Raw genomic sequence first — 17,077 nt, forward strand, 5'->3', positions numbered from 1 at the left:
CTCAACAGGGGAAAAAGGAATAAATACATAAATAAATCAATAAAGTCTCTTCTCAACAAGTAACATGTACCAATTTCCTTTTAAAATAAAATATTTTTCCAATAGAGTGTGAGTAAAATTGAAATTACCAGGAAAATCAAGCATTGACTAGCAAAAGCTAGAACACATTATTATGTAATGGTGAGAAATAATGCGACCAACGAAATGTCAAAGACAGACAAGCAATGTCTGGAACAAAAATGATCTAACGCAAATTTCACCAGACTCGATGGCCAAAAATGTACAGAGAAAAGAAAACAACATTGTTCACATTAAACAAGACAACCCCACCCAAATAAGAACACAGTAACAAAAACAAGAAAAAAGGGAGTCATGGACAATGAGCAACTAAAAGAGAACCAGAAAAAAGGAATGGATGGAGAGATTGAAATGTTGAATTTAGAAAAATTTGGTGATTTTGACCAAATCGGTGAATAAGATGAACTATATATTAAGAACATCAGAATTCCATAGTTAGAACTGATTAAAAGAACAGAAAAAAAAAAATCTCTAACAACCACGAATTAGATGTACAATCTCAAATCAAAATCTAGAAAGCACCGCCTATACTCCAAAGTGAATCTTAAACCAACACCTATCTCATATCCAGTCAGGTATTCTCAGATACAACCCATACCTTTAAACTATTTTCTGAACTTTTTGTAACAATAAGTGTAGCAATGATTAAATAAAGGCATAAACGTATGTGCAATTTTGGTCGTTATAAAATTTTAATTTCAGATTTGGTGTTTAAGTTTTCCAAAATTAAGCAACTTTGATCCACAGTTAATAATATATCATCTAATCGATAATAGAAAATGTTAAATATATATGTTAGAATAACATCCATTAAAGTTTGTTTTTAAGCCTTACCATGAATATATTAAGTGGATAACTAATTGACACTGTTATCACTTGCAAACATGTAGCAATTTTTATAGTAAGCAAATGACAAAATAAAAGTGGACAAAATGGCTTAACTTCGGAAAATTAGGGGAATAAATTTCCAAGGACAAAAATTGCACATTTGAAAAACTATGGGGACCAAAATTACACATTTTATTGAAGCCTTTACTTTACGTTAGAATGTGTATTCTTAATTTATGATTTCAATAATATAAATTTTATTAATTTAACAATGTTAAGAATCTTGAACATATTCCTATTGATACTCAGATCAATTACATTAATCTTATATTTATGTTATTATTAACATAAATAAGATAACTGAATATTTTATGATCATATTTTCTCCCCCGTTTGTTGAATAGCTCTATTGTAGTCTAAACACAAAATTAATCATAGTTCAATGTACTCAACATGGTATCAACATCCCAACGAGAATGTTTTCCTTCTCTGCTCATAGGTGTAATTTTTTTCAAAAACATTTTGTCTTATATTTTTCCTACCACGTTTCGTTTTTCATCACTGTCTGCAACTTTCCAACCATCCTTTTCCAACTAGCAAATGCCACAGTTGGCATCACCTTGTTGTGCAATGACCAAAGCTACCACATCCTTTAAGCATATTTTATCTATGGCAGTTCTCACGTCATCTAAATATTAATGCTTTGCAATAGCTATCAAGCTCTCCCAGCAATTTTGTCTCTAAGCATCTTTTTCCACTCTCCAGTAGCCATCATATCCTCTTGAGCACTTTTGCATTTAGGTAGCCATCCTGCCTTTTGACCACTTTTCACACTAGTAGTAGCCACTTTGCTCTCCAAGTAGTTGTTGCAACAATTGTTGTGCCCTCCAAAAACTTTTTTGCTCTTTGGCAGTCGTCATGTCCATTGAGCCTTTTTGCGCTTTGCAAACCATTGTGCCATCTAACCATTTGTGCTCCCCAAGCTATTTTTGCTCTCCCACAATGCCCTTCAAACATTTGCTATTTTTGCTCTCCCACAAGGAAGTGAACATAAACTTTAAAACAAAAAAGGATGGATGTCCTAGACAACAATGGAGAAGCCAAATTTTAGAGGACTCAAAAGAAGTGCAAGACTGGAGAGAAGAGGTAGTTGTTTGCTTACCGATACTATTCTTAGTTTCCAAGTTGTTAAAACACTACAACTCTCCATATTCCTTAACAAATCCAATCGTCACATAGTCTATTGCACCAGAATTTCGAACCCAAGAGTCCTTACATAAAGTTTTAGAAACATTAAAAGAAGAATTAGAGTTTGTTGAGAATAAAGAAAATAGGGTTTGAGATTAATCTCCCTTGTGTATAAACCACACATAGGGTAATCTATTTATAATAGAGAGAGGTACAATTAAAAAGAGTAACTGAAAATAAATAGAGTAAATAGAAGATATTGTTTCATATTGTGATTAATAATATCTAACAATATCTTAATAATATCAAACAATATCTAACAGAGTTTTTACCAGTTATGGATAGAGAGCAAGTACCAAAAGGTGGCTTACTTATAGACTCCATAAGAGTTTTCAAAATTTTGAAGATGCCTGATAAGCTTTCCTTGAGGATTGTCCTTTTAATTCAGCTAGACTATTGAGAGTTTTCTCCTTTCCATGAAGCTTTAAGCAAGTGTCCTTGGTGTGCCCAGATTTCTCACAATGAGAGCACCAAAGCTCTTTTTGACCTTTTAAGCTAAGTTTAATACTTGCAAGGTTTGAAATCCCAAGTTTGGAAGTCTTTTCGAAAAACATGGCAACTCCTTCAATGGAGGGCTCATCCATCATGACCATTCGACAAGCCTCCTTACCTCGAACACCCAAGAAGTTGAGCCTGAATAGGATCATAATCAGGATTCAATCCTGATAAGAACATAAATATCCGAGATTGTTCAACAAACTGAGCAAGTGTGATAGCATCTTTCCTATTCTCAAGCTTCAAATTTTGATACAAGTCCAACTCAATCCGCAGAGCCTTCAACATTCCATAATATTCTGAAACAGAGAGAGTTCCCTGCCTGGTACCAAAGATCTTGCTTTCTAACTCATAGCATGTAGAGATGTTTTGTTGCATAGAATAAGTAGTTGTAAGGTCCTCCCAAATTTCACAGGCACTAAAGCAGAACATCTAGTTTATACTTATCTTTGTAGTCATAGATCCCCATAACCATGTAATGATTTGTGAGTCATCATTATCCCAAATCTGAAAATTAGGATTATCTAGAGAAATGGTCTCTCCTTCAATATGATTGAGTCTTCCCGTACCCTTAAATGTACGTCTGATCAATTGAGCCCATTGGAGATAATTACGATTGTTAGAAGGTGAACTTTAAGCCTAACTTAACCTAACAAAATCGGTTTGTAAGGTAAGGTTTGCACCTACTTATATACTATGAAATTGTCTTATCTCTAGTCGATGTGAAACTTCCAACACCGACCATTAAGGTGGTTGTCATCAAGCAAGTGCGGAAGATCAGCATTGCTTAGTGGAGTTGCCAAGCCAAAAAATAAATAATAGAAATTCCTTAACCCTCTCATAAATGAAAATGAAAGGTAAGACAAAAAGTGAAAACAACGCCACAGCATTTGTGATGGCAACAGTGTGACAGCAGCAACGATGCAGCAGCGACGATGACTGCAGTTATGCAGCAGTGATGATGACAGCAGATGGGGCAGCAACGGTGACAACCAAAACTTGGGGTACTATAGGCAACCCAATAATTTAAAAACTTGGGGTACTATAGGCAACCCAATAATTTAAAAAAATGGCTGCACTTCAGACAGCGCTAATGAGAACCGTAACTAAGACGGAAAAGAAATGGGAAGCAAGAATCCCAAGATCGGGAGTTCTGATACCAACTTGAAAGGAATAATTTGAAAGAAAGAAAAATCTTATTTTGTTAATTCATATGAAATAGTACATCAACTTCTAAATATAGAGAACTCAAACCCTAAAATAATAATTACAAGAGATCTCTAGAATCTTCTAACAACTTCTAGTAATACATTTAATATCCTATCAACAACTTTAAATATTGCATTTAATATCCAACTAATAACATACATGATATATAATATTTTATTTTATTGTATTGGAGATTCACAAGGATTCCCTGATATGACTATCATTTGTATATACAAAGATTAAATGATTTTTAATATCTTAATTTAAGTAATAGTCTCAAAGTTCTTTTGTTGAACGAAAGAAAGATACATAGACGGAGGATAACAACATTCTCCTGGAAAAGAAACAAGATAAATCAACCACGTCACTCTTAGAGAATTGAATGCCTTCCTCTGTTTTTTAGATGATTTCCCAAAACGGTATATAAATTAAATGCTGTAAAACTATCAGGAAATCGTATAACAAGGTAGAAGCAAGGATTGTTGCTCCCATGGCTATAGATTTTCAAGATCACACAATTGATCTGACATAATGGAAATTAATTAAAAATATTATAACATACATGCCGCTCTTACGAGGATTTGCAACTGGTGCAATTTCAGCATCCCCTTCAGCCTCTGCTGCTTCTTCTGCAATCTGTTGATCAAGTATCTCCTGCATTTCAACAACCCTGGAATGTTGAAAACAAAGGGAAAATAAGATTATATTATTTTTTGAAAGAGTAAAATCATCTACAAGCTGATTAGAATTTCCAATCATCCAAACTAACATCTAAAACTGAAGGTAATGAAATGACTGGGAAAAAAATAAGTGCAATTAACAATCAACAACATACCGTACAGCTCGAACTAAAGTCTGTGGGCTGCAAAGGAAAAGAAATAATAATTAAAATAGAGCGTTGCAGATCATACTACAATCAAAGTATATACTTTATTTTTAACAGCACAACAAATCCAATCATGCTAAGTAAATAGGATATAGACGGTAGCCACCAAATTTTCATTCCTATATTTTCAATTTCTTACCAAGCACAAACTACTGCTCTAGCATCTATCCCTGCTAAAAAGTATACCAAACAACTAGAGAGGGTTTAGACCAGCATTCCATTTACACCCAAAAAACTCCCTTTAATACAAGAAAGTTCATAATTGTCATTGCCATTGCTTGTACACTAGCAGTCTCACTATGCAGCCACAGAAAGGAATTAGGGTTTCGGTACTTATAAGCCAAGGCACTACTTCTGACTTTTCAAATTTTCCTGCTTTGTAATTATAAATATCATCTCTTTGGTCACAAACAAATGATGATGTTAGTGTGATTTTTTTAACTGAAAAAATATTAATAAGAATATTCTTGAAACTATATACTAGAGAAATTAAAATTAAAATAATATTCAATTATAACAAAATATACTTAGAATCTTACATCTCTGAAATATCGTTTAAAAATTGACTATAAATAGCTTCTTAACTGTCTAATAACTATTATATTAAAAGTTATGCCACCACAGTGATGGATAGAATAATACCTCAAAGATATTAATGAATTAATTTGAAATAATTAAAATTTAAGAAACTATTTTGCTGATCAAACTTTTAAGAGACTAATATAAGGAAATTTTAAGCAAAACTAGTTTAGAAACATAATTTTAGAAAGAATAAGTAATATTAAATTAATTTACTTGAAAATTTGCTACAAAAGAGGTGTTATATTTTTCTTAAAAATATAATTGAAAGCTAATAAATATTTTAAAGATTTTTTAATGGAATCTTGAAAATGCTTCTTGACTTGTAAGGCTTTAAGCACTTTATTTCTCTGACTTTTTGTGCAATCTACTTTATGTTTTGGTAATGATGGCAGTGTATAAAGTGGGTAAATTAACTCATGCTGAACATTTACATATACAGCCTTAATTATTTAAAATATAAAAAATAAAATAAAATAAAATAGTGGTCATCCCGCTAACTGTTATTCCACTGCCCCACTTTTGCAATCGACGGCTCCATGCTTTTACAAACACAACATTTAAATTTTAATATATGTTAAAGCAAAATCTGACACTTCATGATTGCAAAAAAGAAGACTGATATCACCAAGCCTTAAAATTCTAATAAACAATTAAGCAAACAAATGACTCAAATCTGCAAACCAAACTCAATAGAAAATGCATTAATTTCAAATATCACAGGTAGCACTCAAAAGAAGTTAAGAAGGATAGCTTCATCCAAACAATAGACCATGTTATTCTAGATGTTAATATTCAAAACAGTGCACAAACCTTTCTTTAGAAAGTTTATAAAGATTGGAAACATGTCCCCATAGCGTTTTCTCAAAGGTCTCCCAGGTTCGATCTACATCTTCAAAATATTCTCTGAGACATACACAAGATGTGGAAAAACAGATACTTAGCCTTAAATTTGTAAAGTAAATCATCAAAACAGAATCATTATAACAACTCAAAATATATATATGTGTGGTCATCTTTCATATACTTACACTCAAGTTCTAAAAGCATGTAAACATGAAATCTTCACGATGCAAGTGTTTAACCCTTGATTTTCATGAGTTTGTGTATAACATAAGTAGTTCAATCACCAAATTTGATGATTAATGACCATTAAAAGGCTCAATTCAACCAATAAAATAAATAATGACTTTAGCCACAACTGGATTGGTGTTTCAAACCAATGGTCCAGTGACCCCTATAAGCCCAGCATAAAACAAATTAAATAAAGAAACATGCAGAACAAACAACAAGTAGTCTAGTAGATACCTTTACACCGGTAAAAAGCGGTGACTAATGCAATAAAAGAACAGAAATTTGACCTATTGATGATATACTAAATTTTATAGTTGCAAAAAAAAAAAAAAAAACAGAACTTTAAATACTGCCCTGCCTTTGCAGTTCAATCAAATGGCATGTCCTCTTGATTGTCACAAGCATTCAATAACTATATTTGTATTTGATCAAGAGTTATCAACATTTTCTTGGTGCCAAACCAATAATTGTAATTTTTAGCAAATCTCACATTGTTAGTTCATTCTTACCACATTATATTTAATCATGTGAAGGAACCCCAGTTGGGTTTAAAATCTATCAAGTAGTTTTGATATAGACTTGACAATGCAAAGCATATATAAATATGATGTACAAGGTACAAAAGGATGTGCCAAGTCCCACAGGATAAAAAAATTAAGAGATAATCTTCTCGGGTTACCTTCTTTTAAGAGAATATAAAAAACTTCCACGCTGTAGAATACTCTTTTAAAAACTTCTTAATGCAACATAATGCATAACTAACAACCCACCTACATATTTCTCAATCCCCTCCAACACCATGAATTGACTATAGGAATAACAAAGTCTGCATCCGAAGAGCCTGAAAGAACTTCTAATGATGAAAGAATTTTCAATCATCCATATAATGGAGCACAAAATAAAACACCTATTTTTTTAATAAGAAAGTTGAATAGATCCCGTTATGTGATTATTAGTTACTTCAATCAGTTTTCTCAAAAATAAGAAATATTCCGATTTTGTCAAAGGAAACTTCTTAGACGAACTGAGCAGACAGAGAAGATGAACAGTGCACAAAGTATTTTATTGATACTGAAAAAGTAGTTCAAGTCACGTACAATGATTATTTATAAGAGATAGATTCTGTTTACTAAACCAGAACCTTACAGCTGTCACAGATGAAACTAAACAGAATACAATAGAAAATACAACGGTACACAAAATACATTTGAACTAACTAGATATTACTCTAATAAAACTCAACACTCCAGTACTACAAAATAAAATATTCATAGCAACCACTACCAAAGTCTCTGATAAAAATAGCCACAAATTGGATGATTAAAGTATCAATTTTAAAGATTTGAATGACCAATAAAATAATTTAAAAGTGCAACACTGACTACGCAATTAAATGGTTCATTACATATCGATGAGGGCTTATGCAGATGGAAATTTTCATTCCCAAATCTGTAGCAGCCCCCTCCAGGATTCTTGCTTTCCCAGACCATGAATGTGACAGTGCACTAAAAAAGACACACACCTTAGCCTTCCAACCTCTTCCTTGTGAGATGCAGCAGCTGCCAACGCAAACCTTCGTTTTCCATCCAATGCAGTTAACCTCTGCAAAATCAATAAAAGTTAGAGATAAAATGGAAAATGAAGTTTCAAATGCACTTTAGATTTGAAAAAAATTATGTCATTCTATAATAGAACCAATAGCTTACACTCTAAGGAAGACCAGCATTACCTCATAAGTGTTGACAATTTCTTTGTCATCACTTAAAGAATCCCGAGCTTCTGCTGCCTCAACAGAGATAGACATCATACCTTCAACATCCTATCATAAGACCAAGAAAACAGCCAAAATCATAATGACAGGATATGCACATACCAGTACATGTGTACAACTGAGTTTCAATCATTTAATTTAAATGGGGACAAATGACTCACAATCATAAGTTTGTACAAACCATTCTAAAAATGAAAAATTAACCAAGTTAAAAACGTTTGAAACAGTGAAGGCAGCATTTGAGGCAATAACCTAAATACATAATTGCATCTGCAAATTTAACAGTGATTATGCAAGGTACAAAGGAAGAAACACCCATTTTCTGATAGTTGAAGATAACAAGCTCAATACTACTGCAGAAAACTGGGCGAGGGAAAGTTCTAAGTAACGACTCTTAACTATGAACCAGTAGAATGAGTATTGGCAATTAGCATTTTAATCTAGAAAACCACCTTCAAGGTTGTGTTTAAGTTATTTCTTGCATTGCTGAGTAACTTTATCTGATCATGGTTGTCAATTAATGTTTGGCATTCCTGACATAACCTGATACAACAAGAAATCAAAGAATCACAGTAAGTTCCAAGTGAAAAATACTGGTCGTAAGCTTATTATCAAGACCAAGCAAACACCCTCTAGTAGGTGAAAATAGTTTCAGTCTGTCTCATTTCTAACATACTTCTCAATAGAGACAAAGTTTTCACGAAGCTGATTTATTGTCTTTTCGGATAAGGATAGTGATTTTAGTCCAGCTTGTGACTGCTCAACCTGCAGCAATATTTTGGGCAAAGCACATCAAGATATGAGATTTAGTACCTCGGTTAGGTCAATATCAAGAGCAATAGCATTTTCAAGGAAACACATGTTTAATGTACTAGATAAACAATGACATGCCATCAATTGAGATCTCAATTAAATTTCAGTTTCCAAGTTCTGAAATAATAAAGTCATGGTGTAAGGAAGTAGTAAGCCTGAAAACATTTTATGTTTAGTGGCGTTTGGCAAGGAGGAAGAGGATAAAAATAGACTTATAAAAACTATTCCTTTTGTCTAACCCTGTTAAAGTTCAGTCATGAGCTTCTAAAGTTAATTCGTGATGTTCTCTTGCTAACATATAATGAAGCAAAAGATATGCCTTTTTCTTGTACCCACACCTATTTATAATCTTCAATAGTTCTTTTAACACACCCATTAATTAACATACAAAAAGCAAAAAACCTACCCTATATAACAAACATTTTCCAGGAGATCCTTTAATGTACTTTAATATACGAATGATTGAATGACTGTGTTCCAATGATCTTGACATGGGGAATTAAGAATTGGCTCATCACACTGACTACAAAGGAAATGTCAAGATGAGTAACTGTAAGGTAATTTAATTTTTCAACCAATTGTCTATACCGCTCAGGATCTGAAAAAGACTCCCCCTGATTTGGTAGGAGTTTGGTATTAGGATTCATGGGTGTGTCAACAAGTTTTGAATTCATCAACCCAGTTTCCTCCAAAATATTCAATGCATACTTCCTTTGAGATATAACAATACCATCGTTGGATTGTGCTACCTCAACACACAAGAAATATCGGAGTTTGCTAAGATCTTTCGTTTGAAAATGGTAGCAAAGGTGTTGTTTCATCTGGGAGATGTCATGGTGGTCACTACTTGTAAGAACAATGTCATCAACATATACTATCAAATAGACACATTCAGCACTTGAGTGACGATAATAGACTGAATGATCTGCCTCACTTCGAGTCATACTAAATTGTTGAACAACGATGCTAAACTTTCTAAACTAGGCCCTAGGAGACTGTTTTAGGCCATATAAAGATTTGTGAAGACGACATGCCAATCCAGAAGACTCCCCCTGAGCAACAAATACGGGAGGTTGTCCCATATAAATTTCTTCCACCAAATCTCCATTGAGGAAAGCATTTTTGGCATCCAGTTGATAAAGATGTCATTGTTAAAGAGCAGTCATAGCTAAAAATAAGCGAACAGAAGCCATATTTGCCACTAGAGAGAAAGTATCACCATAATCCAATTCAAAAATTTGTGTGTAGCCTTTGACTACGAGTCGAGCTTTGAGGCGATCAATAGTACCATCAGGACCAACTTTGATAGCAAAAACTCACTTGCAACCAACAACAAATTTCCCATATGGTAATGGAACGAGCTCCCAAGTTCCACTATTCTTAAGAGCACTTAGTTCATCTAGCATGGCCTGACGCCAACCAAGATGGGCTAAGGCTTCACAGACAGATTTAGGAATGGACATAGAAGAGAAAGACGAAAGCTAGGTATAAAAAGGTGAAGATAATCTATGGTAACTCAAAGCAATATAATGTGGAGAAGGATTACAAGTAGAACGTATACCTTTACGAAGGGTAACAGGAAGGTCACACTCAGTTGTCAGATCCAGAGGAGACGAAATAATTGGCACTTAAAGTGAGTCACTTAGTGGTTGTTGGGGACAATGTCTTCAACTATAAACCTTAAGAGGTGGTGGAGGAGGGGAATCTAACGGTGGACTATGCACAATAGGAGGATCACATATAATAGGAATAGTGACCGTAGTAGATGGAGACATATCAGAAGAAGGACCCTTAAAGTAAAAAGAAAACTCATTGAAGGTTACATCTGCAGACACAAAATAACGATTAAGAAAAGGAGAAAAACACTTGTATCATTTTGTAATTGAGTAAATCCTAGAAAAACATATTTGTGTGATCTAGGAGATAACTTATCAAAACCAGGATCAAAATTATGAACAAAACATGTGGACCCAAAAACTTTAAGGGGCAAGGAATGGAGAGGTTATGAGGAAATAAAATAGAATGAGGAATTTTGTTATCTAAAACCAAAGATGGCATACGATTAATAAGAGAACATGTAGTAAGAATAGAACCACCCCAAAAATGTTAAGGAACCTCACCATGAATTAAAAGGATGAGAGTTGTTTTAATAAGGTATCAAATCTTGTGCTCATCCACCCCATTTTTGTTGAGGTGTATAAGCATATGAAGTTCTATGGAGAATGCCATGAGAAGCCACAAATTGATTAAAAGAATTTGAAAGATATTCACGACCATTATTACTTGCAAAATTTGAATAGAAACACCAAATTGAGTTTTAATTTCATTATAAAATGTTTGAAAGATAAAAATAAAGCAGAATGATTTTTCATTAAAAATAACCAAGTACATCTGGGAATAATCATCAATAAAAATAACCAAATATTGAAAACCTAAATTAGACTTAATATGATCAGGTTCCCAAATGTTAAAATAACTTAGGCAAAAGGGGATAAAGCACGCTGTGAAACACTACTAGGAAACGAACTACGACTATGTTTACCTAATTGACACGACTCACACACCAAACTAGACAACTTGGATAAGCGGAGAACAAGATGTTGTAATTTGGCCAAACTAGGAAGACCTAACTAAGCATGAAGGAGAGAGGGATACTTCATAACTGTGCCAACATGTGTAGAAGGGCAGAGATGATAAAGACCATGAGACTCACATACGGTGCCAATCACCTATCTCAAACTCTAGTCCTGTAAACAAACAGAAGTTTTGATAAAAGAAATAACAGAGTCAAGAGAACGAGTTAGACAACTAATGAATAATAAGTTAAAAGGAGATCTAAGGGCATAAAGAACATTATCAATGGATAAAAAAGGAAAAAGGTTAACAGTCCTAACACCATGAGCTAAAATCGTAGACCCATTAGCAATTGTAATAGAAGGTAAAGTATTCGGAGAGGATAAAGAGGAAAACAAATATTTGTTACCAATAGTATGATTTCTGGCTCTTGAGTCGAAAACCCAAGGACTAATAGAAGAAGATTGAGTCAGACCAACAAAAGATATACCTGTACGTACAACAGAAGTAGTGGAACTAGAGGTCTTACGATCCTCCCACCATTTAAGAAAGTCATTGAAGAGAGCAAATTTGTCGACAGGAGCAGATGAAGGAGATCCACAACAGATGATTGTGAGGGAGGATCAGTTTGAGCAACAGCAGCAGATTGAGGAGGACAAGCTGTAAAGCATAACACCTGTCAATTTTGTGGCCTAGCTTACCACAATGGTCACACTTGGGACGTCCTTTGCCTGGCTTGCGAGAGCGATTGCGATCATCAGGTTGAGATGCCAAAACATGAAGCTCATTAAGAGGCTTACATGGCACACAGCAAAGGGTGGAACAAGTAGAAGTAAAATTGGGAATAACAGGGGAACCCAAGATCTGATCACAGACATGAGAATATTTATTAGCAAGTTCGTGTAAAGTCAAAACCACAAAGAACTTTGACTGTTGCTCTAATTCGTGAGCAGGAGTAGAGGCAGGAGGTAATAAATAACTCATGAAATTCATGAAAAAGAGCATGCATCTTACCCAAATAATCAGTTATAGGGTCCTGATTGCGAGGAGCAACAATATCAAAAAGGTTGTGACAAATACAATAAAGACGCTAAATATCATTGGTGAATAACAATTTGGCATGTTCCCATACTTTAGAACATGTGTCGTAAGCCCAAAACATTTGTTTTAAAGAGGATTGGATCGTATTCTCGAGAACCATGTGTATATGAGCATCAATTCCCTTCCAACAAGAAAAATCACCAGGAGCAATATCAGTCACTTTTTGAATAAGATGATCAAGATACCCCTGACTCTCAAGCCAAAGTTTAATGTTTGATGCGCAAGTCGCATAATGCATGCCATCTAACTTATCAATGGGCAAATTCACATTGACATAGTTAGTGAAGATGGACTGGTCAGACACACTATAAGAGATTTCAGAATTGGAAGAGGTAGCGGAAGATAGAGAAAAACCTTAAAATACCAGTGAGGTTCAATTGGATCAATGAGACCAAATCCATAAAGAACGAAACGAGGCGATTCCAGCGCAAGTGATCACTATAAGAGAGGATGGACGACACGCCGCCAATCGCAACGGCAAAACGGGAGGAGGCACGGTTGCGAATGTGTGAGGGTGTCGCTGCTCCCATGGCAACGATTCTTGCGACGTTGAGGTCGCCTAGCCGTGGCAATCAAAACCGTGTGATCGCCGATCGAAACTAACACTTCGGCCACGGTAATGACAACAGTTGCACTGCTAGGGGCGACGAAAAAAAAATGCCAAAATAACCTTAAACTCTAGATACCATGTTGAATATTGAGAAAAACTGTACAGGGTTAATCTTCCTTGTGTCTAAATACACAGAGTTAATGTATTTATAATGAAGAGTGATACAAGTATATATGGTAATCAATCATAAATATGGTAAATAGAAGATATTGTAATAAACAATATCTACCAATATCAAAGAATATCTATTTTTTCTAATAAACAATAGACACTATGTTTCCCTAATTAATGCGATATCTCTAACACATTTCAAGGGATATTTACATCGTAATAGCTCCCAAGAGCTTTTGTTAAAAAAATATGTTATAATTGTAGCAACTTCCTCATCACATGTTTTTATTACTATCATAGAACTACTTTCATGTCTAAATCAACCTCACAAAACCAATTTGGTGAAGTGAGGGTTGCCCTGTATTTATATATTCTATTTAGGCAGTAAATGTGGGAGATGGATTTTTCATAGTGCTCATACTCGAGTAGATGGATAATATGATGGGTAACCATTTTTAATGGATCTAGGATAAACTTTTATATCATCTTAGAGTGTAGGTTTATGGCTAACTCAATGTTAAAGACCAGCTTGGAAGTTAAGAGTTGTCCCCCACTTACACACTTTTTTCAAGCTCTATCTCAAGCCAACATGGAACATGGGTTTTTACCCAGTGAGCTGTAATAAAAAAATCACAATCAAAAGCTCCAAAGAACAAGTTCAAAACAAAAGGCTTCTGCCACTTTTTTGAGTTGGTCATAGGGATCAAAAACATTGTTCTGTCAAAAACTTATTAGAAAACAAAAGAAGCTAACTTAAACACAATGGAGCAGGCAGTGTGTGACCTTGTATGGAGTAAAAGAAACAGTAGTTCAAAGGTTTGGAACTACTAAAAGGTTTCCTTTTTTTGTAACCTGCATCTAACCTGTTGATATCTAGTTAATTAAGAAAGAAGAAAAGAATACCTGTTCAGCAACCATTGTACTAAGTTGTGCATCATTGGCCTGAAAAATAATGCAAAATATACACACTTAGAATTGTAGCTGCTTAAATTCTGAATAAAAGCTGCAATACTAATGAACGATGGAGATGCCATACATGATCTAATAATTGTGAATGTTCTTTCAAACAAGACATGATCACAAATAGGCAATATTGTATATTTAGGTCGTTGTTATATAACTCAAACTAGTAATTGACTCAGGAGAGGTACAAAGTTCGAGGCAAAACACCATAGTGAGTCATTAATCAAACAATATAAAATTACAAACGTATTTAAACATTTAATGAAGACCAAAAATTAAAAACACAACATTGTCATCATACTTGAAATATAAATCAATTTAGAACTAAAGAAAAGTTATGTCTCAATTATTTAAAAATAAATCTTATAAGAGGAGACGAATACTCAAAGCTCCCACTTAGTCAGACCTGAAGGAGTATGTGAGAAAAGAACTTGAGAGATCTTAACTTAGATCTCTTTACTAATTCAGATTCATATATATAGGTCAGTGGCTTACAACAAAAGCTAAAGGAAAGACAAAAAAACACAATGGAGTTACCCCTAGGAGTCTAGGTTACAGATAGATACCACACAACACAAAACAGCTTTTGATCAGAAAATATATGAAGCTCAGACATGCCTCTATAATGATGTGTCCCTATGTCAAACACATATCGGACACCAACACTCATACAACACATATCAGACACTCTGTTGAAATTTCCAATTTAAAAAAGGTTTTTTTGAGCCAATGATACACCTCTGATACAGTGTTAGTGAGGAAAGACACGGTGATTTTTTTTATATGTTAGAAACTCAAAAACTTATTGTGTAAGCATCTATTATAATTATAGAAATAAAGAGTAAATCTTATATAATCAGGAATATTATATTATATATGTACTATTAGGAACATTTTTGTTTATTCTCATATCATATCTTCATATATTATGGAATTCTCTTAATTTTTTACTTTGTCTTAAGATGAATATCGATTAGAGTGTTTTTTTCAATGATGATGATCAAGAATGAGTGAAAGGTCTTAAATAGGTTAGATCATCTTTTCACTTTCTGGACTTTAGATAGATGCATGAATTAAATTCATTTTTGTATTAGGTAAATTTGGTCATATTGTTATATCTGACTAACTTTCTTAAAGATGATTTTGAATATATAAATATTGATTGCCAATTTAAATAATTCATGTTATGCATGTATATATAGTAAAAAATTAAAGAAAAAATATTATTTGGTATTATCACTTTTGAAGTCTTTTGGCAATTTATCCAAATTAACCTTTCATTATTCAAGATGGACAAAAGTTCAGAACGATCTTTCATGAATCTTTCGTGAATAAACTCAAACCATCCTACCCATCTTTTTTTCTCTCTCGCTCTCCTTAAACTCCATTCATGGGCAGAAGAGTAGTATGTTGTGGTGAGTATGGGTGGAACTACCCCCAAATACATACCCATAGATAAAAAAAAAAACGATGTCCGCTCCCATAAAATTTAATTGCATAGCATCCTCCACTTGAAGTTTACCAGACTCAATTTCCTACCAAACAAGAGCAAAGTGATTCCTCTTCAAACAATCAACAACTACTGTAGCGTCTAATTATCTATTCCATATAAGTTACTCGGATTTCAACTTACAGGTAAACGTACAACCCATAATTCCCTTCATAGTAAACACCTCCACTGTCACATCTTAACAGTTAAAACCGCCCCTATAGCAATCAAATCAAAATCCACTGAGCAAAAAAATTTAAAAAATAATAAAATAGAAGTTCCAAGTAGCTCAAAACCGAGCTCAAGAATCACACTACCTTAATAACAAATCCAAACACACAGCAACAGCAATAGTAGGCAAAAAAATTAAAACAAATATTATACAATATACTGAATCAAATCGAATAGAACTGAAACCTGTTGGCGCGAAATGTAATCAGCCTTGATGGATGAGATCGATTGAAGAAGGTCCGGCAGAGGCAACAGCTTCGCGACCTCGCGAACCGCTGCCTCCTTCGCCTCCACACCGAGATCCTCAGCCATCATCGTGCCTGCAGAAAAAGGAAGAAGCAAAATGAGCTCAAACCTCGAATGATGCACATATTCCTGAGTTAAATGAACAAATTCGCCGGTGATTTCCCGAATCTAGAGAGAAATTTACCTGATTTTGGGAAAATTGAACACGGATCACGTCAGAGTGCACGAAATTGCGATGCTGACGAGGTGCTAATTCGAGAAAGAGAAAGTTCTATAGGGGGAGCCGCGCTTGAACGAGCTTCCACGAAGAATAACGAAACAGGAATTGGAAATTGTTGCGACCACGGAGTGAAGGAGAACAAGTGAGAAAAAGGTTTATGAATTGGAAATGGAATGAAAATGAAACCACTAATTCTGGTCCAATTATTTTAATTTTTTAGATTAAAAAATACGATGATGAAAGAGTACGAAAAAGTGTTTATAGGGAAAAAGGTTTATGAAGTGGGATTGGAATGAATGAAGATGAAACCACTAATTTTGGTCGAATTATTTAAATTTTTTAAATTAGAAAATATGATGATGAAGACTACGAAAAAGTGTTTATTGAGAAAAAGGTTTATGAATTGGAAATGGAATGAAGATGAAATCACTAATGTTGGTCGAATTATTTAAATTTTTTAAATAAAAAAATATGATCATGAAGATTTACGAAAAAGTGTTTATTATTACTTTTAATATTATTATTATTATTATTTATTATTATTATTATTC

At 33.9% G+C, this 17,077-nt stretch overlaps 1 protein-coding gene across 2 annotated transcripts in view; it reads right to left on the minus strand.

Moving 5' to 3' along the window:
• SEC6 overlaps positions 1-16,780 on the minus strand; it is a 34,768-nt gene extending 17,988 nt beyond the window's left edge. Inside the window, exons 1-10 of one of the 2 annotated variants that reach the window (XM_028051761.2) lie at positions 16,491-16,780; positions 16,247-16,380; positions 14,281-14,319; positions 8,845-8,933; positions 8,621-8,711; positions 8,127-8,216; positions 7,920-7,999; positions 6,137-6,229; positions 4,694-4,720; positions 4,421-4,528 (exon numbers count right to left, since the gene is read on the minus strand). In XM_028051761.2, the coding sequence (XP_027907562.1) occupies positions 4,421-4,528; positions 4,694-4,720; positions 6,137-6,229; positions 7,920-7,999; positions 8,127-8,216; positions 8,621-8,711; positions 8,845-8,933; positions 14,281-14,319; positions 16,247-16,375 (746 nt within the window). In that variant the 5' untranslated portion in view covers positions 16,376-16,380; positions 16,491-16,780. Of the gene's footprint in view, positions 1-4,420; positions 4,529-4,693; positions 4,721-6,136; positions 6,230-7,919; positions 8,000-8,126; positions 8,217-8,620; positions 8,712-8,844; positions 8,934-14,280; positions 14,320-15,973; positions 16,048-16,246; positions 16,381-16,490 lie in introns of those variants that run through there. The other variant, XM_085667713.1, reaches the window with a different exon arrangement.
• Positions 16,781-17,077: the final 297 nt, after the last annotated feature.

Source organism: Vigna unguiculata, chromosome 10 (genome assembly GCF_037176805.1).
Source record: "Vigna unguiculata cultivar grain cowpea cultivar isolate G323 ecotype 2 chromosome 10, ASM3717680v1, whole genome shotgun sequence".
Lineage (NCBI taxonomy): Eukaryota > Viridiplantae > Streptophyta > Magnoliopsida > Fabales > Fabaceae > Vigna > Vigna unguiculata.